The sequence below is a fragment of the Toxotes jaculatrix genome, chromosome 10 (genome assembly GCF_017976425.1).
Source record: "Toxotes jaculatrix isolate fToxJac2 chromosome 10, fToxJac2.pri, whole genome shotgun sequence".
Lineage (NCBI taxonomy): Eukaryota > Metazoa > Chordata > Actinopteri > Toxotidae > Toxotes > Toxotes jaculatrix.
In genome coordinates this window covers 968,112-994,680 of record NC_054403.1, presented here as the reverse complement: position 1 = coordinate 994,680, position 26,569 = coordinate 968,112, and the positions used below count along the sequence as shown (strand labels likewise).

General features: G+C 39.5%; 1 protein-coding gene across 1 annotated transcript in view; it reads right to left on the bottom strand.

Annotated features, from left to right (window-relative positions):
• The window catches only part of LOC121188636 (NACHT, LRR and PYD domains-containing protein 3-like), a gene marked incomplete at its 5' end in the record, with an annotated part of 119,822 nt that extends 93,751 nt beyond the window's left edge, over window positions 1-26,071 (bottom strand). Inside the window, 4 exons of the mRNA XM_041048473.1 lie at window positions 12,227-12,400; window positions 16,032-16,205; window positions 21,838-22,011; window positions 24,252-26,071. Coding sequence (XP_040904407.1) covers window positions 12,227-12,400; window positions 16,032-16,205; window positions 21,838-22,011; window positions 24,252-26,071 — 2,342 coding nt within the window. The remainder of the gene's footprint in view (window positions 1-12,226; window positions 12,401-16,031; window positions 16,206-21,837; window positions 22,012-24,251) is intronic.
• Between the last annotated feature and the right edge of the window lie 498 nt (window positions 26,072-26,569).

The window sequence follows — 26,569 nt, the reverse complement described above, 5'->3', positions numbered from 1 at the left end:
CTGATAGTTCAAATCCTGTTTTTGCTTTTATTCCAAAATCATTACTACAGCATACTTAGTCTGAGAGGTTTTCTGGACGCTAGATACGTTTGTCGGTATTGTTATAAGACCTTTGAAACAGCGATGTAGTGGTCCATGGAGAAGTGGGTATACTCAATTTTCACTTGTTTTTAAAGTAGTCCAGAAAAAGAAAAAAAAGCCATTTTAGAAACAGTGACATGTAAGACTACTCTATTAAGTTTACCCAAAAATCCGTCATTTCTACTTGCTCACTATTATAAAATGATCATGACTTGATTAGGAGCAGTTTGTATTTACTGCTGGTCACACAAGCAGCCTGGATGAATGTAAAATGTATTTATCATGAGGCAAACATGGTGTTTCAGTTATTTTTGGAACATTTATTTAAATAAAATACTTCAAATCTGAAATTGACAATGCATCCTCGTTCATATTTCATCTTAAATAAAACACACAAATCATTCTCTTCCAAACATCAAAACCAATCAAATAAACTTAAAAGTGCATAGTCAGAAAATTGAAATTATTTGGTTTTCAATAGCTGAACACTATTTTAGCATACTTCGTTAGATACACATATATATTGCTACAAATATTGAGTATCATCATTTTTTAAATTAATGCTTTGTCAAAAACAGAATATCACCAGACTAAAGACTTCATACAAAGGGAAAATAGGATCAGCTTTCACTCAGCTTGCACTTCCTTCAGTGGGCATGTTCATTCATAACATGTTCATTTAAGGGGACACATACTAAAGTACATTCCAGACAGATTTGCTTTCAGGAGTTTTCACACTGCACTGTCTGGAACGCACAGAAGAGGCAGTACGATGGCTCTTCAACCAGGTCTATGTATATTTTGTAGGATCAAACCTGGAAGTTGGTGGGCCGTTGATATTAATCATCATCAAGTTTGATATGTTTGAGATCAGAAGGACAGCCCTCTTGTCTGAGCTTATATTGATCATAAGGCTAAAGTTCCTCTCACACTCTGCTGTAGTGACAGAGAATGTTTTCATACAGTTGATAAGCGGTTTTAGGTCCTTAGGCTCACTACTGGGCTCTTCCAGTAGGTCCTGCATCCCATTCAGTGCTTGGTCTGTGCACAAGTTAAATCGCTTGCACAGTCACTTAACTTGTTCTTCACCATGACGAATGCTGGGCTTTGATGGCCGCTTACTCTGATCAAGGATACTGAGGTCCATGATGGTCTCATCTTCAAAAGATAAGCACTTCTCTAGATTGTTCACAAGGCTTTGTAAGAACTGGCCTGGATTAATGGGCTTCAGCTTTGCATTTGTTTTCAAGGTTATAGACCGATACTCCCCAGTCTGTTTTGCCTCTAAAGCCTCACTATATTTCTCACCTGGACTCTCTTTGAATGACTGGATCACTCTGATTGAGCGTTTCAGCAGATGCTCTGCTCTGAGGAGAGTTATAGAACGAGATTGAAGCTCCTGTGACAGGACTTATGTGTCGTACATAAGCCCAAAGTCACAAATTAATTCTGGACTTTGAACACGGTCTAACAAACCTCTGTACATCTGCCTCTCTTTGGTGGACCTCATCTCATCACTGCAAGCATTTTTAAAGTGCTGCACAAGAGCTCCCAGGGATGTCCAAACAGCACGAACGGTCCGAAAGCTACTGGCCACCCAGCGTACATCCAAGATTCTGCCAATGCGAAGAAGTTGTGAGCCTACTTCAGCTGCTGCATTTACAAGTTCACATTCATTTTTGTTTGACGCACTATACAGAGAGTATAGCTTCTGGATAAAAGTTTTAAAGTGATTGACAGAGTTTACCTCAACTGCATCTGACACAGTAAGTTCAAGTCTATGGTTCATACAGTGCCATACAAAAAGCTTCGGGAATCTCCAAGTCAGCCTGGTTGCTACTCCTGACTTCTTTCCTAGCATGACACTGGCTCCATCAGATACAAATGTTACCCAGTTTTCATGAAGCCACTCTTCTGTAAAGCCAGCATTAGTTAAACAGGTGAGTAACGCCTGTACTATGCCATCTGCTCTCTGATTTTCCAGTTCAACAAGTTCCAGGAATATTAACTCAGGGCTTTCTTCTTCAGTTGATGCTTTAATAGAAACTGTCATGACAGCCTTGTGACTTAAAGATGCCTCAACAATCAGGACAGCTAACTTACTGGATGATGCTATAATGCTACTGACGATTTTCAACTCAATTCAAGTCAATTTTATTTATATAGCGCCTTCCACAATCAAAATTGTCTCAAAGCGCTTTACAGAGACCCATTTTGCTCTGCATCTCACTAGCAACATGTTGTATTATTTGTGTTGCGCTGTAACGTGAATGAAGTATTGAGCCCATTTTTACACCATTTAGTTCCTGCAGCTCAATGAGGCTCTCATGGTCAGAAAAGGGTCGGTCCTTTTTGGCCAGATGGTAGGCTGTTCGAAATACAGCTTCAGTTTCCTTCATGTAGGACTCAGTCATGGTCTCCATTGCATTCTCAATGGCAGCTTCTTTCTGTTGCTCTGCCACCTTCACAGCCTGAGCGTGGGCCTTGGACAACGTATGTTTTCTCACCTTATTTCTCAAGACTGACAGACTTCTTGTTCTACTTTCATGGCCAGACACTTGAATTTCAAAGTTCATCCATTCTCTTGGGAGTGATACACCTTGCTCCTTGTTGATCCCAATGGAGTTCACACTGCTACAGACCAGACATCCTGTGAAGCATAAACAGTGTAACTACTGTATCCGCAGCTGTACATGTGAGTTATCTGTCAAAATCACCTTTTGTTATTGTGTGAGGCTTCACTTTTCAATAAACTGGAGGTGCAATTTACTGCCTCTGTATGTTCTGACCTGGTGGTGGTAGACTGGGTTGACTTGCCTGGCTAGCGCCCAGTTGGGAGCTGCCAGGGTTGCTGGTTTCAGGGCTGGGGTCTGCCTGGGGCTGGTCTGGACCTGATTTGTTCCTCTTTATAAAAAAGTCTGCAATATCTCCCTTTCTTTTCATTGTTATCCGTCCCTATACAAAATAAGACAGCCTGATTAGACCTCAATATTGTTTTAGGCTGAATCTTAAACTATTTGTCCCAATTCTTGTGTTTTTAACTTACTTAAAAATCAACTACCAGCCTAGCTACTTAAAAATTAATTAGGTCATGTAGGTTAGTTAGGGCTAAGTAACTTGGCTAACGTTATAATTTAGACCTTTACAATAACAAACAAGCTTCATAGACACTGAGATAATCAGTTTCATCAAACATTACAGTCTGGTATGAAATTCTTGCAAACTGAGTTGATCGGTTTCCCCTCATTATCCCAATCTAGCTAGCTTCAGACTAACGTTAGCCTTTCATAACTTTAGCCGACTCGCACAGTTTAACTATTGGCAACAAAATATCTTCTCCTCTGTGCAGTCATTTTGCCAGTAGTTTAAAACAATGATTCATTTGGAAACCACCTTAAAACTTACCTCAGAATGATGTCTTCCATCAACTGGGGTGTCACACCGCCGCCGATTGTCTGCCGTTGTCTGCCGTTAGCGTCAAGTGGCACTGGCACCTGAGGCTTTTTTTTTTTTTCTTCATGTCTAAAGTTAACCAATCTAATCAGTGAAGGCAGCGAGTACTGGCCAATTAGAGGCAGAGGAGGGTGGGTCATGGCTTCATCATGCTTGAGGAAAAAATGAGCACCCTGGCTCACAGATATTATTGAATGGTGCGCATCAGGGGGATTTAGAAGTGAGTATACGCAATGCTGACTGAAAAATAAGTAGGTATATGCTGTATACCTGCGTATACCCTGGACTACCACTGCTTTGAAAACTCTCACACGCACCGTTGCACCGGCTACTGCCCTGTCTGCTGCAACATCTGTCCAGTTGGAGAGGATCTCAGGCATGTATACTGTCAACTCGAGGTTTTGACAGCTACCTGATCCTCAACTGCATAATAGAACTGGGTTACAAACCTTCTCACCTCATCATGCACGGCAGTAAAGTTCTGAGTTTCACAGACCCTGATTTCCGCTTAAAATTCATTGACCTTATGTTCATTCTTATGTTTTCTTGCCATGTCTCTAAACGCTATGGCCAAAGCCTTAGATTTTAGCGATCAGAGCAAGGGATACTTCCCTCACAGGTTCAGCTCAAAGGAGTGCCTGAGCTACATCGGTCCCTATCCTCCGCCCAGCGATTACAGTGTAGAAAGCAGAGTTTAACAGCTGGTATGAAACAGCATCTCAGGGCATCTTTCCACCAGCATGACAGTGTTTCTTACCAATTTCCTGCCCCCTAAATCCTTAGCCTACCTTCGTCCGACAACTACAGGCATCAGTGTAAAAACTATTCAAATGTCTCCATCCAGTGGTTAGAATGGGTAGCGCGCACAGAAAACAAATTTATCCGGGACAGGGGAGAAAAACAAATCTGGCCTTACTTTGTAGATGGTTATGCCAAAATTGATGGTGTAAAGTATGCGTGGGAGTTTCTGGGGTGCTTTTATCACAGCTTCACATCACATTATTGAGATCTGTTTAATTTTGTCATTAAAAGGACCTTTTTCTGTTTGCGAGTGTCAAAAGAAATTAAATCAAATTCCCTTTGATTCAATGTTATGTTGTTGTACAACATTGAATCAAAGGGAATTTAATTTAATTTCCAAGCAGATGAAACACCTGCACTTTAAACCAACAGCTACACAATGACATAAAAATGTAACAGAAAAAAAAGAAAAGTATTAATCCATTAAGATAAGAAATGACAGATTTTAGTGACACTTTCCAAAGTAAGTGAGTTGTTCTCTCTCACACACTCCTCCTCTTTCTGTTCTGGCCTCTTAAATAAAGCTTGATAAACAGTGGCAGTTATTTCTATGGTAATTCCCCAAAGAAACACATCACACATACTTAGGATTCAGTAGAATGGAAATGAGATTTGTTCTGTGACAAAAAAAAAAAGTGTGGGTATTTCTCTGTGTGTGTGTGTGTGTGTTCAGGCCTGAGTGTGATGACCTGGATTCTCTTCCCACCAACTCACCTACACACCTGACTGTCACATCGTCATCAACCCACGTCCAGACTGTTATGATCAGCCCCTTGGTGGCTGTCTTGAACTCTTTGGACTGCTTTGGACTTTGGTTGAACATTGTTTGGACTGTGTTTGGAGTCTTTGTCATGATCAGACCTGTAGCAGCTCCTTTTGTTCTTTCTGGAATATTGAGGACTCTTGTTTTGCTTTCTTTGTTCAGTGTTTCCTGTTTTACTTTGAAGTCTTGCCCCTTGTGTATCCCAGTTTGCTTCCTGTCTTTCTTTTCCACCTTTGTTGTCTTCCATTATCATTGTATTTAAGTGTATTTAAGTCTCTTTGGTTCCTCTGTCTCTTTGTCAGTTAGTCAGTTGTCCTGTCTGAGTCTGTCCCAGTATTTGTCCTCCGTGTGGCTCCTGGTTCCTGTGTGGACACTGAGTTTTTCTGTTATTAAAGCTGCTGTTTGATATTTCCTGCTAGGAGTGATCTAGCTAGTAGCTACTGCAGTAGCTACTGATTATGGTGTACGATCTGTCACAGTTTAAATCCTCCCATCATTTCTGTTCCTGATGAGAAGTTCAGAGCTCACCTTAATGTGGCAGTTTATGGGAGGTTTGGTCAGTATAGAGGGGATTTACTTAAAAACTGTGGGTCATGTCACAATGAGAGTAACACTGGGTGAGATACAACTTTGGACAACTTTCTATACACTGTCATATATAATTTGTCCCTGAAGGTTGGTAACTGTGAGAATGAAGAAGTTTTTTATGGCTTTTATGGAAAATTTTAATAGATGTCAGACAGAGTGTGGGTGATGTCAGTCACTGCATCTCTGAACATTTCATACAGAACACACCCATTATAAAATCTGAGAGTGAAAAAAAGAAAAAGAAAAAATATAAAACTTAAACTGTGATTTCATAAAAACCATAAAAGGTAAAAAAAAAAAAATACTGATATATTGATATTCTGATTTAACTGAATATAATCTGAAGTCGTGACTTATTTCAAGTTTCAACCATGTTTTTATGTGAAAAGAATATATAACGTATATAAACATGTATAACAAAGCAATATGGCTGTCAAACTGTACTTTTTGATGTAGTTTTCCTGGTTTCTGGAGTCTCAGTGTGTCTGCAGAGACTGTGTAGAAGGACAGAGCAGCAGCAGAGCAGTCCAGATACACTGATGATTCTCTTTCAGATCCAGAGGAACACACAGGGATGATGGTGGACTTGACAGTGGAGCTGTTCTCAGAGCAGTTCAGACTGCAGCACTGAGAGTCTTCTCCACTTCTTCTGGTTCCTCTGTCAGTCACTGCTGGATGAAGCTCTCCTCTCCACTCTACCTCCCAGTAACATGGACCAATCAGAGCCTCTCTACACACAAGCTGCTGCTGCTTCAACCTCTCTGGATCATCAGGACACAGCTCGTCCTCTCTCAACACACACACCGTCCTCTTCACTCTCTCCTTTAGAAAGATCACTTCCTCCATCTGTTGAGAGAAGAAGACAGACAACAGAGGTGATAAATCAGTGTTTACAGAGACTCACTTCATCAGCTGTCAGTCACTGATGCAGCACATCCAGTATAAAGAGCAGCAGGGACTTCAGTCCTGTTCAGAGCAGAAGTGGAGCAGCTGTGTAGTGTAGCAGCTTCCTCTCAGCTCTCATGTTAACGTACTGGAGTGAAGACACTGAGCTGGAAGCTCACACACCTGCAGAGACTTTTAGCATCAAGTCTGTTTCCTCTGAACATTTCACTCAAGTCCACAGTGGAAATAAACTGCTGAGTCATGAAGCTTCATTACTGCACGAACAGTTTACTGATGGATTCACTGCTGTTACATGTCAACTCATGTTCCATTTAAAGAAAGAGTCTCTGTGTGTTGATGAACATCTGATCTGCTTCTGAAATATCAGCTGACAAATAAACATGGAGGCTGTCACTGAAAGTATCTGACAGATGGACACATATACAGATGTGATCACTGGACTTCAGCAGAGGTTCTGCTCTGTATCAGACCACATGCTGACAAAATGTCATGATGCTTCTCTGAAATCAGAGCCAGTGATTTGCAGGCTGCAGTCAGACTGATCTCAGAGCTGTGACAAAGATCAAACTCATCAATTCTTTACTGTTGAAATGAGACAACAAACAGTCTCAGATCAGATTTGATGCTACGACACTTTGATGAATGAGGACCACTGTCTCTACACATCTTGGGAGGCTGTCAGCTGTAATCCAGCTCTACTTCCTGTAGACATGAACACAACAACAGTCGTCTTCACATCACCTCAAACGCACAATCACAATCAGACTTGTGGCTGATCTGATTGGCTGACTGCTGTCTGTGTCTCTGTTTTTCTGTCCAATCCTGAAGCCTGTCACCATTCTCCTCTCACAGCTTCAATGAGGAAAGCAGCCACTGAGAAGGTTGGAGGTTTACAGGAGACACTGGACCTTTGCTTTGATACGAACTGTGTTTAGGACAATACTGATGAAAGCAGCAAGGACTGACTCCAACCCTCTACTGACCTCAGAGTCTGCAGTCTACAGTCTGGACTCTTCACAAGATCAGACAGATCCTTCACTCCTGAATCCTGCAGGTTGTTTATCCACAGGTCCAGGTGTCTCAGATGGGAGGGGTTGGACTTCAGAGCTGAGGCCAGAGAACCTGCAGCACCCCAATCTGAATAAAGAATAAATCATGTGGACAAAAATCATTTCTAATCCAATCAGATATGTCCTAATCAATGAGCTTTCACTAACATGAGTAGAGGGACTTTGTCCTTCTCTTATTGTGGATCATCATAATGTCAGCCTTCTACACACATCATCCAAATGTTACCATAACATTCATACAACTTCATAAAACTGACAGCGACAAATATGAGTGTGTGAGTTCTGAAGGTTTCATTGAAGTCAACAGACATTATTCATGACAACTGACTGAAATGAAGAGAAACTGAAGGAATAATTCTTAGTCTGAGAGAAGAAAAAGTCACAATATGGAACAACAACTATTTCAATTCATTCATTCATTCAAAATGAATGGATTCAAGTTCTGGATGAAGTTGTGGATCAACGTTGTATCAAAGATATAAGATCTACAACAGTAACAGACAGTGAACTGACCTCAGAGTCTCCAGTCTACAGTGTGGACTCTCCAGAAAACCACACAGCAGCTTCACTCCTACATCATGCAGCTCATTGTAGCTCAGGTCCAGGTGTCTCAGATGGGAGGGGTTGGACTTCAGAGCTGAGGCCAGAGAAGCACAGCTGATCTCTGACAAGCTGCAGGAACTCAATCTGAATAAAGAATAAATCATGTGGATAAAAATCATTTCTAATCCAATCAGATATGTCCTAATCAATGAGCTTTCACTAACATGAGTAGAGGGACTTTGTCCTTCTCTTATTGTGGATCATCATAATGTCAGCCTTCTACACACATCATCCAAATGTCACCACAACATTCATACAACTATTCATGTCAACACAGATTCATAACATGCTGCTGAGCTCAGTCAAGTCTGGAATTAGAAGATAAAGATCAAATCAGACATGTTGGACTAAAAACTGACTTTGATTCACCACTGAAATGGATCAAACTTCAAATGTTCAGTCCTGATCCAGGAAAAATGTCTTGCTTGGTCCTGGTCTCTATCCTGCAGATCAGCTCAGGAAATCCACAACTAAACACATATTCAACTGAACAACAACTATTTGATCCCAAATTACAGATGGATTTAATGGAAAACTTTGGAAAATGCTCAGAAGTAAAGTCACATACATACAATTTAATATAACTACTACTGAGAATAAGAATAAGAATAAAATAATAATATGTTTTGAAATTGATTTGTACAAATATTAGTTCTGAGGATCTTCTGCATATTGTTGTGATAAAAATGGACTTTGAACAACTCACACTGGACATTTTCTACACTTCATTTAGAAAACATTAGTCTGCTGACTGTGACAAATACGAGTGTGTGAGTTCTGATGGTTTCATTGAAGTCAACACACGTTATTCATGACAACTGGATCTGGTGGTTTTGAGTCTTTAGAAGGAGTTCTGCCATTAATCAATATTTTTATCCAGTTTTAAACCACTTTTTATTCCTCATGTTTTAGACTCTGCTGGTTTTACAAATCTGTTTAAATTAGGTCAAAAGATTTTGGTCAGCTGCTTTTTCATTTTCAAACTTGTTTTACTGTATGAACATGTTACACAGCCTGCCCATAACAAAGGCCACATTTTAGATCTATGTATTACACATGGCCTGTCTGCTAATATTTCTTCAGTTGTGGATTCAGACTTATCTGATCACTTCTGCGCCTTTTTTACTGTTACTAATTGATAACTGACATCGGAACAACCCCAAAATCCTCTTATCAACCATGGATCATCTAATTAATCCTGCCTTTATGAAGGCTGGCAGTCTCTCTAACAGCTTCAAATGTGAAGACTTTAGAGTCCACTTCAAAAATAAAATAGACTCTATCAGATGAAAATGATCTTAGTGTAAGCAAACAAATTCAATCACCACAGAACCTTTGTATGAGGAAACACTGGAGAAATTCATCCTGGTTGATGCTGAGATGCTTGGTAAAGCAATTACTCTATTAAAACCATCAACCTGCCCCTTAGATCCCATACCTACATCCTTTTTTACAACCTTGTATAGCTATTTTAATGAAGACTTACTTAACATAGCAAATGATTCTCTTCAGATGGGAGTCTTCCCTGCTGCTCTTAAGACGGCCAGAGTCAAATCCCTTCTGAAGAGAAACAATTTAGATCCCTCCATACTTAAAAACCACAGACCAGAATCCAATCTACCATTTTAAAGTAACATTTTAGAAAAGCTTGTTTTTAATCAGTTGAATGGCTTTTTAAACTCTCACAGTATTTTTATACCAATTTGTCTTTTGGACCAATCATAGTACTGAGACTGCACTAGTCAAGACTGTAAATGACCTCAGGTGATATATGGATATGAAAAAACAAAACAAAAAACAAACAAAAAAACAAACATCTCTATTAGTATCACTTAGGGGTGTGCGATATGGCGATATTAGATCGTGAAGACGATCTTGATGTTGACGATCTGCCAGAGGAGAGAGATCGTATTATCGTCTATAGGGCACATTCTATTAATTGCAGCTCTATGCTTGCGCACAGAAGCACGAAAAGTTTTTTTTTTCCTTGGGCAACTAACAGCCCGCTTCACGTGAACATGACCAACCAATCATGGCGAAGTATGAGCAGTGCTGATTCATTTATTTATTTATTTTACTAGCCTCGCTGTTTTAGTCAAGGTGTAGCATTTAGAATACGTAACGCCGTTTCTGTCTTGGCCAACGCATTCCTGTCCCGGCTCTGTTTTGCCGGCTGCGGCTTAAGCTCTCGCTCCTGCTGCTCCTCGTCCGACTCCATTCTGACCGACTGATCGGGCGAATAGCTCGTTTATTTCGGTTTGTTTTCGTGGAGCTGGGGCTTCTGGGAAACGCATCGGGTTGCCTTCGTTCATTTAGAGAATAAATATAAACTCGTGAAACAGAGAAGTATCGTCACGTAATCCATTGATTTCAACAATGTAACTGTATTCTGAATACTATCTATTTAAACTGTAACTGTAATGGAATACAATTACTCATAATGTGTATTCTGAATACGTAACGCCGTTACATGTACTCCGTTACTCCCCAACACTGCATATGGAACTGGTTTGGGTTTTCTCCAAACGACAAAGCGCAAACACAACAAACCTCTTTAACCACCTGAAGAGGCAGCATCCGAAACAATTAGCTGAGAGCCAAGCAGCGAGGCCAACCATGCATCAGCCAGTGGTAACGGCTAAAGACATTACACAGAAACAACCAACTATAACACAAGCCTTTGATAAAAGCACGCCATATGAGAGAAGTAGCAAGCGGTGGAAAGAGGTGACTTTTTTTGCCTTTATAACTAAGTTTTTACAAAGAAAATAGTTTGGTTCTAAATTAACTTCACTGTAAAAATGAACTGTGATAAAATCGTGATCATGATTTTACCATTAAAAAATCGTGATGTGATATTTTTGCCATATCGCCCACCCCTAGTATCACTTGACTTAAATGCAGCTTTTGACTTAAGGCCACACCATTCTTTTAGACAGACTTCACATCCTGAGTGGCCTCTCTGGTACTGTTTTTATTTGTAGTAAGTCTTATCTTACTGACAGAGAATTTTATGTTAACATGGGTGAATGTTCTTCTAAAAGCTATAAATTAAATTGTGGTGTTCCCCAAGGTTCAATTTTAGGTCCTACACTTTTTAACCTTTACATGCTGCCACTTGGAAATGTCATCAGGAGGCACAGCATCAGCTTCCATAGCTATGCTGATGATACACTGCTTTACATTTCTGTGTCTCCTGACGACCCAGGGCCAATCCAGGCTCTTTTTAACTGTATTTTACATATCAAGTTATGGATGGCAGAAAATTTTCTACAACTCAATCAGGACAATCAAACTCTGGCACTAAACACCTGTAAACAAATGAAAAACCAAGGAGTCATCTTCGACTCAGATCTTAGTTTTGAGCCTCACATTAAAAATGTCATTAAAACTGCTTTTTATCATGTGAAGAACATTGAGTGCAACCATTTCTCTCTCAAGCCAATGCAGAGACATTGCTGCAGGCTCTTATCACCTGCAGAACTGATTACTGCAATGCTCTGCTTTCTGGTCTCCCTAAGAAGAACATATCTCAGCTACAGCTGCTTCAAAATTCAGCAGCATGTGTACTGACAAAGATCAGACAGAGAGCACACATTACACCGATTCTAAAGTCTCTGCACTGGCTTCCTGTCTGCTTCAGAACTGATTTTAAGATCCCTTTATTGGTTTATAAAGTGTGTAACATTGTGTACAGCACTTTGTGCTGAAATGTATTTGTATGAAAAGTGCTATAAAAATAACATCTGATTGATTGAACTGACTGAAATGAAGTGAAACTGAAGGAATAATTCTTAGTCTGAGATAAGAAAACGTCACAATATGGAACAACAACTATTTCAATTCATTCATTCATTCATTCATTCAAGATGAATGGAATAAAGTTCTGTATGAAGATGAACCAGGTTCAGTTGTGGATAAAAGGTATAAGATCTACAACAGTAATAGACAGTGAACTGACCTCAGAGTCTCCAGTCTACAGTGTGGACTCTCCAGAAAACCACACAGCAGCTTCACTCCTGAATCCTGCAGCTTGTTGTCACTCAGGTCCAGGTGTCTCAGATGGGAGGGGTTGGACTTCAGAGCTGAGGCCAGAGAAGCACAGCTGATCTCTGACAAACTGCAGGAACTCAATCTGAATAGAAAATAAATCATGTGGATAAAAATCATTTCTAATCCAATCAGATATGTCCTAATCAATGAGCTTTCACTAACATGAGTAGAGGGACTTTGTCCTTCTCTTATTGTGGATCATCATAATGTCAGCCTTCTACACACATCATCCAAATGTCACCACAACATTCATACAACTATTCATGTCAACACATATTCATAACATGCTGCTGAGCTCAGTCAAGTCTGGAATTAGAAGATAAAGATCAAATCAGACATGTTGAACTAAAAACTGTCTTTGATTCACCACTGAAATTGATCAAACTTCAAAGGTTCAGTCCTGATCCAGGAAAAATGTCTTGCTTGGTGATCACATGACCCAAATAGAAAAGAACAGCTAGAAATAATTTTCAATTGATAATGTCAGACCAGGGATATAAAGTAGATAAGTACAATAATGATTTTTAAGTTTCTTACTTAATTAGCAACAAATTATTATTAGAGTGTGATGCATGTTAAAAAAAAGTAAGAGTGAATTAACTCTTTCAGCTTCCAAAGCAGGAAGGAAAAAAGCAGTTCACTTCTTATAGGCTCAGTCTGACTGAGATGTTCATTTATAATCATATGAAATCTTTAAGTGTGGACAGTTTTTCTAACAGACATCAGAGGATTTAGTTTTAATCAACAATGATCATCACAAAGTCTCCTCATGTTATTCTGAGCTGCAGTGATGCAAAAAGAATAAAAGCATCAACAGTGTCAGGAATTCTGTCAGATTAAAGAATCTTTGTTCACTTCAAATGAAACTAGAATATTTATTATGTTGTTATTTAGTGATAAACTCTCCTTCTGTTTGTTTTAAAACCAGAGTGAACACATGGAAAACCTCCAACAGAAAAATGATTCAACTCATCCAGAAAAAAAATCTGTTGCTCTTTATTTTTGTTATAAACACTTTTTTCCCATTTGGGATCCTGCAGGAATGATGATTCCATTTTTTCCAGTGATCTGATTGGTCAATATTTGGGCTGTTGACAGGTTTTGATCTGATCCTCTGAAGTTTACCTGCTCCAGAGCAGGTTAGCTGTGCAGCATAAGTTACCATGGCGATGTAACCTGTTCACAAGTGAACCACCTTCATAATTCTGAAAACCCAGAGTTAAACCTGAAGTTACCGGGCTAATCCCAAATCCTGATTCACAGTACAGGTCTCTGATCAGCTCAGGAAATCTAGAACTAAACCCATGTTAAAGTGAAGAGAAAGTATTTTAATCCCAAGGATGCTGATTTAATAAAGTTTGTACTTAGATGATAAATATCAACTCAGATGAGGAAGAATAAAATCCTCTTCATTGTTGAAGTTTTTACATGACCTTCTGCTTTATGAACTTTGTAGCTGAATAGGTTTTTGTAATTAAATGTGAGGCTTGAGTTAGGCTTAGAGGCCTGGCTGGTTTAGGTCTGTAACTCCACCCACTAATGGGTAGGAATAGATATGCCCGTCTTTAAAAGCCCAGGTGAGGGTGCAGCACTTCCTCTTTGTCTGAGGCCTCCTGTGAGTAGTGATGTTGCGACGAAGCCCCGTGAACGTATCGAATCATTCAGTGCAATTGCTTCGCCTAAAGGCTGATCAAACGAAGCCCCATTTAACACCTCATTTGGGAGCACTGACATCTGCTGGTCATTTGATGTAAAGCAATTCGACTGTGATAATGTATGTGTTCTAAGGGTTGTCAGAATTCCCGGGGTGTAGATAAATGAAATAAATCTACAAGTTGTGTTGTTGCTGTAGCAGAGCTCTCTCAGGCACAGGCGGCATTTCACCTTCAACAATAACATTGATATGAGGATATGTGTATATTCTATGTGCAAGAATTCATATCTTGTGAAACAACACACACACACACATAAATATACATACACACATATTTTTATATTATATATTATATAATTCTATCCATCCTCCATGTGATTACATTATACTTTACCTTATTGGGAGATTTCATGTCAAAATGATCCCACATTGCTGATGTCTTCCGCTTTTTTGGTGGCTCCATTTTTAACCCAGTCACACAAAACACTCTCTGTGTTTCGCGAGCCTTTTTCTGAAATTCGAATCGGTCGAATCACAAAGCGAGGCAGTCACGTGATTGCAAAGAAACGGGGCCTCGTTTGCCGGTGGTCATGTGATATTCTGACAACTGACACAGGCTTCGGCACAGGCTTCATTTGAACACGCCCCCTTTACTCGATACAGGCCTCGGGGCTTCGGTGTCAGACGTAACATCACTACCTGTGAGCAGTGCTTTGGTGTGTGCAGGTGAGGGAAAGTTGGATTTGGAGACAGAGACAAAGGGAAAAGGTTATTTGTTTTGTTAATAGAGGTATTTTCTGATTTCACAGATCTGTGCAGCACTGTGAGCCTGTAGGCTGTTGATGCCAAGCTCAAGAGGTCGGCTGTGGTTGAACTAAACTCAGCTCTTTCCCTGTGTTCTATAGCAATGTGTGTTTCCATCTGACAGGAAGACTGAGGGTTGCACCTTGTTGAGTCTTATCTACTGAACCAGACAGAGCCAGGGGATTCTGTAGTAGGTCCCCACATGTCCTTAAGTATGAAACTTATTTAAAGGCAGTGTAGTGGGGCTGTATCCCCTAAAGTATTAATACACATTTTTAATAGTTGTTGTCGCCTCTTTCAGGCCCAGATCCAGACTGCTGCTTTGCCTGAGCAGTTCTTTTATTGGCTGGATTTATTTACTTCACATGTTGTTTGTATAGGGACTGATGTAATGATTCTGCTGCAACGACATTAGTTCCTGTGAACTCATTATTGAGTTTTTAATTATCTGTCCATATAAGTCCTTTCTTGTTCATGTTATCTGAACCAACTGATTTTAATTGTTTTTATTTTTAGGTAGAGGTCCAGCCTGTGGGGAGTAGTTTGCAGGGTACACACTCTGCATGCTGTGTGCTAATATAAATGGTGGCAGTCACATAGTTGTGACTTGAATTTTCTCATGTGCAGTTCAGTGTTTGTAGACTTGCAGTGTTTGAAGTGTCTTCTAGTGGGACCAGCACCAGGTGAGCACATGGTGTGAGTATAAGCAGGTTGTGATAGAATCTCCCCACAGTGAGTACTCTACCCTTGTTTTAAACTTTTATTGTTGTATTCAGTTGGTGCTATCTAGGTTATTTCAATATTGTAGAATAAAGTCCATCATTTGTACTTACCTGAGTGCTTTTGTTCTTTCAGGCCTGTTAGTTCTCAACACTTCCTGTCTTAATTATCTAGGTTTAAATAAACTTAATATTTGTTTGAATGCATGTCTGCTACTCTTCCTTTTTGAACTTTTTAGTTATTTGTGTCACCACTCAGTATCAGTAAGTTACTGAAGTTTATAATTTTAACTCCTCAGACCTCTCTACACTCTGAGTTGGGTCACATCAAGTGAAGTGAAATCAAGTGAAACTGAAGGAATAATTCTTAGTCTGAGATAAGAAAAAGTCACAATATGGAACAACTTTTCAAACTTCATTCATTCATTCATTCACTCCTTCATTCATGATGAATGGATTCAAGTTCTGGATGAAGTTGTGGATCAAAGTTGTATCAAAGATATAAGATCTACAACAGTAACAGACAGTGAACTGACCTCAGAGTCTCCAGTCTACAGTGTGGACTCTCCAGAAAACCACACAGCAGCTTCACTCCTGAATCCTGCAGCTCGTTGTCACTCAGGTCCAGGTGTTTCAGATGGGAGGGGTTGGACTTCAGAGCTGAGGCCAGAGAAGCACAGCTGATCTCTGACAAACTGCAGGAACTCAATCTGAATAAAGAATAAATCATGTGGATAAAAATCATTTCTAATCCAATCAGATATGTCCTAATCAATGAGCTTTCACTAACACGAGTAGAGGGACTTTGTCCTTCTCTTATTGTGGATCATCATAATGTCAGCCTTCTACACACATCATCCAAATGTCACCACAACATTCATACAACTATTCATGTCAACACAGATTCATAACATGCTGCTGAGCTCAGTCAAGTCTGGAATTAGAAGATAAAGATCAAATCAGACATGTTGGACTAAAAACTGACTTTGATTCACCACTGAAATGGATCAAACTTCAAATGTTCAGTCCTGATCCAGGAAAAATGTCTTGCTTGGTCCTGGTCTCTATCCTGCAGATCAGCTCAGGAAATCCACAACTAAACACATATTCAACTGAACAACAACTATTTGATCCCAAATTACAGATGGATTTAATGGAAAACTTTGGAAAATGGTCAGCAGCAAAGTCACATACATACAATTTAATATAACTATTACTGATAATAATAACAACAACAGCAACAATAATACATGTTTTGAAATTGATTAGTACGAATATTAGTTGTGAGGATCTTCTGTATATTGTTGTGATAAAAATGGACTTTGAACAACTCACACTGGACATTTTCTACACTTCATTTAGAAAACATTAGTCTGCTGACTGTGACAAATACCAGTGTGTGAGTTCTGATGGTTTCATTGAAGTCAACAGACATTATTCATGACAACTGACTGAAATGAAGTGAAACTGAAGGAATAATTCTTAGTCTGAGAGAAGAAAAAGTCACAATATGGAAAAACAGCTATTTCAAATTTCATTCATTCATTCATTCATTCATTCAAGATGAATGGATTCAAGTTCTGGATGAAGATAAACCAGGTTCAGTTGTGGATTAAAGATCTAAGATCTACAACAGTAACAGACAGTGAACTGACCTCAGAGTCTCCAGTCTACAGTGTGGACTCTCCAGAAAACCACACAGCAGCTTCACTCCTGAATCCTGCAGCTCGTTGTAACTCAGGTCCAGGTGTCTCAGATGGGAGGGGTTGGACTTCAGAGCTGAGGCCAGAGAAGCACAGCTGATCTCTGACAACCAGCAGGACCTCAATCTGAATAAAGAATAAATCATGTGGATAAAAATCATTTCTAATCCAATCAGATATGTCCTAATCAATGAGCTTTCACTAACATGAGTAGAGGGACTTTGTCCTTCTCTTATTGTGGATCATCATAATGTCAGCCTTCTACACACATCATCCAAATGTCACCACAACATTCATACAACTATTCATGTCAACACAGATTCATAACATGCTGCTGAGCTCAGTCAAGTCTGGAATTAGAAGATAAAGATCAAATCAGACATGTTGGACTAAAAACTGACTTTGATTCACCACTGAAATGGATCAAACTTCAAATGTTCAGTCCTGATCCAGGAAAAATGTCTTGCTTGGTCCTGGTCTCTATCCTGCAGATCAGCTCAGAAAATCCACAACTAAACACATATTCAACTGAACAACAACTATTTGATCCCAAATTACAGATGGATTTAATGGGAAACTTTGGAAAATGGTCAGCAGCAAAGTCACATATACACAATTTAATACTACTACTGATAATAATAATAATAATAACAACAGCCACAATAATAATAATTATTATTATTATTACACATGTTTTTCAATTGATTTGTACAAATATTAGTTCTGAGGATCTTCAATTTAAGATGAATGGATTCAAGTTCTGGATGAAGATAAATCAGGTTCAGTTGTGGATTAAAGATCTAAGATCTACAACAGTAACAGACAGTGAACTGACCTCAGAGTCTGCAGTCTACAGTGTGGACTCTCCAGAAAACCACACAGCAGCTTCACTCCTGAATCCTGCAGCTTGTTGCTGTCACTCAGGTCCAGGTGTCTCAGATGGGAGGGTTTGGACTTCAGAGCTGAGGCCAGAGAAGCACAGCTGATCTCTGACAAACTGCAGGAACTCAATCTGAATAAAGAATAAATCATGTGGATAAAAATCATTTCTACAAAATTTAATGTCACATCCCCAAGTTAAGGAAGAGGAGTCAATGTTACTATCCCTAGATGCCATGAAAGCATTTGATAGAGTATCCTGGCAATACCTAATTCAAACTCTAAAACGTTTTCAATGTGGGCCAAACTTTATTAAATGGATACAAACATTGTATTCGAATCCACAATCTGCAGTTAGGGTCAACGGGTTTCTGTCAGACCGCTTCTCCTTAGAACGCGGCTGCAGACAAGGCTGCTCACTCTCTCCCTTATTATTTGATATCAGTATTGAGCCACTGGCGCAGTTGATCAGCGATGATGATAAAGGGATTTATAGTAAATGGAGAACAGCATAAAATCTCAATGTATGCAGATGATGTATTGCTTTATATAACAAAACCTATTACTACAATACCGTATTTGTAGGATCTCATTTCCAAGTATGGATATATATCCGGGTACAAGATAAACGTGGACAAAACAATGGCCATGGATATGGGTGGCAAAATCTCAGATGCAGTTAAATTACAGAGTGGGTTCAAATGGCCAACAGATGGCATTAATTATTTAGGCATTTGTAAACCACCTTCATTGGAAAAACTGTATGATGTTAATTACAAAAACCTAATCCAAAATATCAGTAAGGACCTAGATCGGTGGTCAATACTTCCCCTATCACTATTGGGTCGCGTCGAAAGTGTTTGCATGAATGTGTTGCCTAAATTACTATATTTGTTTCAAATGCTACCTATTGACATTCCCAAAATCACATTTGACAAGTTAGACAAACTTTTCTCAACATTCATTTGGCAAAGAAAGCCACCGAGAATTAGATTGAAAATATCACAACTACCTAAAGCAAAAGGTGGGCTCAAACACCCAAATTTGAGATATTATTTTTGGGCTGCACAATTAAGACCGTTAACTATATGGATTCAGGATCTGTCATGTACATGGTGGCACAGTATTGAAAAGAGTTTATGCAAAATACCTCTGCAGGCCTTGCCATTCCTAGTAGCCCACACACATGAAATAAATATGGGGGAATGGACTAAAGTTACATTAAAAATATGGAAGACGATTAAATTAAAATTTAGACTGCATAAAACAATTTCAGCACTCACAAATATTGGATTTATAGATGATTTTGCGCCATCTAAAATGGATGCAGGTTTCAGAAAATGGTCAAAGTACGGACTCATCAACTTACATCAACTCCATGATGCTGCCAAGTTTAAATCATTTGCGCAGCTTCTGGAGGGTTTTAAGCTGCCAAACACGGATTTCTTCTGGTACTTACAGCTAAGGGATTTCTTACTAAAACATAAGGAATTAATTAAAGTGGTTAAAAAGGAATGGATTAAAGTTGTTATGCCTATGGTAATTGAAGAATTCCTGATTAAAGTACAAACAAAGAATTGGGATAAGAAATTAATAAGCTATTGTTACCAAATATTTCTGGACATGAATGTAAATAATACAATACAAATAAAAGAAAGATGGGAAACTGAAATGAACTCCAATATATCACCAGATATGTGGGAAGAAATATGTACTGAAGCACATTTGGTAACTAATTCGAATATATGGAGGGAATTTAAATGGAAGGTTATCATGAGGATTTTTCGGACACCTGAAATTATGGCTAAATTTGGTACAATACACTCAAATAAATGCTGGAGAAATTGTGGCCCACACATTGGCAACCAGATCCACATATTTTGGGTATGCCCAAAATTGGAAACATTCCGGAAGGGGGTGTTTGTAACATTAAAAGATATATTTGGTAGAGACATTACATTGGACCCAACACTGGCTTTACTGGGTCTATTACCAAAAAGCATAGAAGGAAGAGGCAAAAAATACCTCCTACAAATACTATTAGCAACAGCAATTAAATGCATCACAGTTAGATGGTTAAAGTCCGACCCTCCAACATACAATATGTGGATTGAAAGAATAAAGGATATATATCAGATGGAACAAATAACATACTCCCTGAGACTTCAAAAAGACATTTTCATTAAAAGGTGGAGCCCTGCCATGAGTATACTTTCATAATGAGGGACCCCTGTATACATTGTGAATCAAATGCATACTATTAATTTGATTGATTGATCATTTATTTATTCAATCAATTTAACAACGTTTTGATTTGATTTGACTTTTTTTTTACATTTATAGTTTTTTTTTTGTTTGCTTGTTTTTTGTTTGTCTTTTTGTGTTCCAACTGTAACCATGTCCATATTATACTACCTCATATGGAAAGTGAGAAAACAGCAGATAGCATGAAGAGTACGATTCTGTCTGTATGACTATGTATGATGCTGAAATAAAAACTAAGTTAAAAAAAAATAATTTCTAATCCAATCAGATATGTCCTAATCAATGAGCTTTCACTAACATGAGTAGAGGGACTTTGTCCTTCTCTTATTGTGGATCATCATAATGTCAGCCTTCTACACACATCATCCAAATGTCACCACAACATTCATACAACTATTCATGTCAACACATATTCATAACATGCTGCTGAGCTCAGTCAAGTCTGGAATTAGAAGATAAAGATCAAATCAGACATGTTGGACTAAAAACTGACTTTGATTCACCACTGAAATGGATCAAACTTCAAATGTTCAGTCCTGATCCAGGAAAAATGTCTTGCTTGGTCCTGGTCTCTATCCTGCAGATCAGCTCAGGAAATCCACAACTAAACACATATTCAACTGAACAACAACTATTTGATCCCAAATTCCAGATGGATTTAATGGGAAACTTTGGAAAATGCTCAGCAGCAAAGTCACATACACACAATTTAACACTACTACTGCTATTGCTACTGATGATAATAACAATAATAACAATAAAGACAACAACAACAATAATAATAATAATACATTATATTTGTTGGTGTGTTTCCAAACACCCAGTGACACTTTACAATACAACAAGATTTGCAGTTAATGGACTGAAACATGTCAAACCAACAGTGTGGTCCTTTAAGTCTTTGCTCCTTAACACATTTAACAAGTCAATTCAACTCAATGAGAAAAGACCACAATTTACTACACTTGTGTTAAAGATCAAAACACACACACGCACACACACACACACACTGAAGAAATGACATTAGTCTTGACTCTTCATTGAAATGAACTTCAAATCAGAATAACGGAAATAAGAATGTTTTCTTCAAGTGTTTTTCAATTGATTTGTTCAAATATTAGTTCTGAGGATCTTCTGTATATTGTTGTGATAAAAATGGACTTTGAACAACTCACACTGGACATTTTCTACACTTCATTTAGAAAACATTAGTCTGCTGACTGTGACAAATACGAGTGTGTGAGTTCTGAAGGTTTCATTGACGTCAACAGACATTATTCATGACAACTGACTGAAATGAAGAGAAACTGAAGGAATAATTCTTAGTCTGAGAGAAGAAAAAGTCACAATATGGAACAACAACTATTTCAAATCCGATACATTCATTCATTCATTCATTCAAGATGAAAGGATTCAAGTTCTGGATGAAGATAAACCAGGTTCAGTTGTGGATTAAAGATATAAGTTCTACAACAGTAACAGACAGTGAACTGACCTCAGAGTCTCCAGTCTACAGTCTGGACTCTCCAGAAAACCACACAGCAGCTTCACTCCTGAATCCTGCAGCTTGTTGACACTCAGGTCCAGGTGTCTCAGATGGGAGGGGTTGGACTTCAGAGCTGAGGCCAGAGAAGCACAGCTGATCTCTGACAAACTGCAGGAACTCAATCTGAATAAAGAATAAATCATGTGGATAAAAATCATTTCTAATCCAATCAGATATGTCCTAATCAATGAGCTTTCACTAACATGAGTAGAGGGACTTTGTCCTTCTCTTATTGTGGATCATCATAATGTCAGCCTTCTACACACATCATCCAAATGTCACCACAACATTCATACAACTATTCAATAGATTTAATGGAAAATGCTCAGCAGCAAAGTCACATACACACAATTTAATACTACTACTGATAATAACAATAACAGTAACAACAACCACAATAATAATAATTATAATAATTATTATACATGTTTTTCAATTGATTTGTACAAATATTAGTTCTGAGGATCTTCAATTCAAGATGAATGGATTCAAGTTCTGGATGAAGATAAACCAGGTTCAGTTGTGGATTAAAGATATAAGATCTACAACAGTAACAGACAGTGAACTGACCTCAGAGTCTCCAGTCTACAGTGTGGACTCTCCAGAGAACCACACAGAAGCTTCACTCCTGAATCGTGCAGTTTGTTGTCACTCAGGTCCAGGTGTCTCAGATGAGAGGGGTTGGACTTCAGAGCTGAGGCCAGAGAAGCACAGCTGATCTCTGACAAACTGCAGGAACTCAATCTGAATAAAGAATAAATCATGTGGATAAAAATCATTTCTAATCCAATCAGATATGTCCTAATCAATGAGCTTTCACTAACATGAGTAGAGGGACTTTGTCCTTCTCTTATTGTGGATCATCATAATGTCAGCCTTCTACACACATCATCCAAATGTCACCACAACATTCATACATCTATTCATGTCAACACAGATTCATAACATGCTGCTGAGCTCAGTCAAGTCTGGAATTAGAAGATAAAGATCAAATCAGACATGTTGGACTCAAATCCTCTTCATCATTGAAGGTTTTACATGACCTTCTTCTTCCTGAACTTTGTGTCATTAAACAACATTAAAGGACAAATTCACATTTCTTGACTTCAACCAACAGTCAGATGTCACACGTTGATTTAAAGAGTCTTTGGTGGCAGTCGTCCTTCCTGTGGTCCACACTGACTGTGAAGTGGTCTCCTCCTAACACAACTACACTGTAAGAAATGACTTCATGAGTTCAGCTGTAGCTGAATGAAGCTTCATCAGTCTGACTCAGACAAATGTGTAGAAGAATACTGAATTCTCTCATTCTGCTCTGATATATTCAGACCTCTGTACTTGGCTGAAGGTGTGTGTTTCCTGATTCTACTCTCCTCTACACCAGCAGAGAAAACACCTGCTTCTGACTTATGTCTCGGAGCATAAAAGACAGAACCTCCAGACTCATCAACAGCTTCCTGCCACAAGCTGTAATGGCAGTCTGCTGCTGTGGACATTTACTGACAATCTTTCACAATGGGCATCTTGCAGTATGTTAGGGGAGGTATGTGGGGAGTTGGGGTTTGGGTCTTAGGAGTGGAGGGACAGGGGGGCTGTTTGCAGGGATTCTTTAGCATTTACTTAGTATTTATTATTACGACTTTTACTTCTTTGGGTTTTTTATTTTTAACTTCACTCTCCTGAACCCAGGAAACACTGTCTCATTTTGTCTGCACTGTAGTTGTATGTACAGCTGATTTGATTTGATTTGACACAAAATATGGAAAGACTTGAAATGAGAAGTGTGGAGGATTTAGGGGGATCTATTGGCAGAAATGGAAGATGTCATCATCTGCCGCTTATGTGGGTCCAGGCCCAGGTCGCGGGGGCAGCCCCCCCAATTCACAATGCACCGAAGGCCTATGGCACCTCCACGGGTGGTGAGCCCATGGGAGGTGGTGCCACCCGGAGTGAGATTCAAACCCACAACCCTGAGAGGTTGAGTCTCATGCTCTACCAACTGAGCTAACCAGGCGGCAGAAATGGAAGATAATATTCAGAATTATGTTTTCAGTAGAGGTTAATCACCTGAAATGTAAATTTGATTTATCAGGTTTACATGAAAACAAAAAGACTGAGAACAACATGAATAAATTAACAAATGAATGTAAAATGTAACAGTTACTAATAAATAAACAGAAAAACACAAAAATCACAATCAACTGAAAAATCTATGTTTGACAAACACAACATTTAAAACGTCTCCAGAAAAACCTAAAAATTATAAAACTATTATGAGAATAATTTCATACAGTGTATATTTGAAAAAACTAAACTACTAATCTACATTGACTGATAATGTTAAAGATCCTGTCTGGACTTACACAGCCTTTCTGCAGTTCCTCACAGCTGGGATCAGTCTCCGTCGTCCCTCCACTGATGTGTTGTACTTGTTCAGGTCCAACTCATCCAGAACCTCCTCTGACATCTGCAGAACGTAGGCCAGAGCTGAACACTGGATCTCAGAGAGTCTCTGCTCTGATCTGTTCTCTGACTTCAGGAACTCTTGGATCTCCTGATGTACTGAGCGGTCGTTCATCTCCATCAGACAGTGGAAGATGTTAATGCTTCTGTCAGGAGAGATATCATCTCTGTTCATCTTCTTCAGGTTGTAGATGGCTATCTGGACAATTTCTGGTCTGTTCTCTGTCTGACCCAGAAGGCCTCCAAAGAGTCTCTGGTTGGACTCCAGAGACAGGCCATGAAGGAAGCGAACAAACAGGTCCAGGTGGCCATTTTTACTCTGGAGGGATTTCTCCATGGCGTCACTGAGGAGGACATCGGGTGATGGGTAGCTGCTATTGTTATATTCAAAACGCTTTGAAGGTTTTGAGTCCCAGTGTTTGTAGTCTTGTCCCAGGAAAGTGCTCGGCTCTCTTGTCTTCCTCTCTGTGTAACAGTGGAACATGTAGACTGCAGCCAGAAACTCCTGAATGCTCAGATGAACAAAGCAGTAGACTGTTTTCTGGAAGATCACACTCTCTCTTTTAAAGATCTCTGTACAAACTCCTGAGTAAACCAAGGCCTCTGTGACATCAAGACCACACTGCTCCAGGTCTTCTTGGTAGAACATGATGTTTCCTTTCTCCAGATGTTCAAACGCCAGCCTCCCCAGCTTCAGAAGAACTTCCCTCTCAGCCTCCGTCAGCTCCTGTGGACTCGTCTCATGTCCCTCATCATACTTGTGCTTCTTCCTCTTTGTCTGAACCAGCAGGAAGTGTGAGTACAGGTCAGTCAGGGTCTTGGGCAGCTCTCCTCTCTGCTCTGTGGTCAACATGTGCTCCAGAACTGTAGCAGAGATCCAGCAGAAGACTGGGATCTGACACATGATGTGGAGGCTCCTGGATGTCTTGATGTGTGAGATGATTCTTCTGGACAGCTCTTCATCACTGGATCTCCTACTGAAGTACTCCTCCTTCTGGGCGTCAGTGAAGCCTCGTACTTCTGTTACCCTGTCAACACATGCAGGAGGGATCTGATTGGCTGCCGCAGGTCGGGAAGTTATCCAGACCAGAGCCGAGGGAAGCAGATTCCCCTGGATGAGGTTTGTCAGCAGCACGTTGACAGATGACTTCTGTGAGACATCAGACACGACCTCCCTGCTGCTGAAATCCAGTGAAAGTCTGCTTTCATCCAGGCCGTCAAAGATGAACAACACTTTACAGACAGCAAGCTTCTCTGCTGTGAGCTTCTTTAATGTTGGATGGAAAACGTGGAGCAGCATGAGAAGACTGTACTGCTCATCTTTGATCAGGTTCAGCTCCCTGAACGAAAGCAGAACCAGCAGACTGACGTCTTGGTTTTCAGAGCCCTCTGCCCAGTCCAGAGTGAACTTCTGCACTGAGAAGGTTTTTCCAACGCCAGCGACGCCGTTCGTCAGAACGACTCTGATGCGTCTCTGTTGGTCAGGTAAGGCTTTAAAGATGTCGTGGCACTTGATTGGAGTGTCATGGAGGGTTTTCATCTTGGAAACGCTCTCAAGCTGCATCACCTCATGTTGGTTATTAACCTCTTCACTCCTCTGTCCCTCTGTGATGTAGAGCTCAGTGTAGATCCTGTTGAGGAGGATTTCACTTCCTGTTCCATCAGTTCCTTCAGTCACATGTTCACATCTCCTCCTCAGACTGATCTTATGTTCATCTAAAACCTCCTGCAGACCACTATCTGCTGAAAATCTGCTGACACAGAAGAAATAATGTCAGACTAAAGAAAGAGAATCTGCTCATTTCTTTCATCAGCTGCATAAAAACTAAAGACAAGCAAAGAAAAGCTTTGGCATTTTGTGGTATTTCTAATCATCTTAAATGCCAAAGCTGTGTGATAGAACAAATGACTCTGTATCAAAGCACAGCTCCTGTTTTCAGACATGATGACATGAGCAGACAGATGTACAGTCTTACTTTGTACAGTGCTGCTCTGACTGACTGTCTGCAGTCCAGCTCTTGTTCTGGATCTTTCTCTCAGATTTTATATCTTATACATTTTCCAACAAATATTTGAACTTACTGAGATACTCTTGGATGTTTTGAGTGCATTACTGTGAGATTGTTGGGATTCTTTCAGGCTCTGATAATGTATTTTATCTTGATGATGTATTGCGTCCTATCAGCTCGTTGTCATGTTGGCCATTTAACTCATGAAG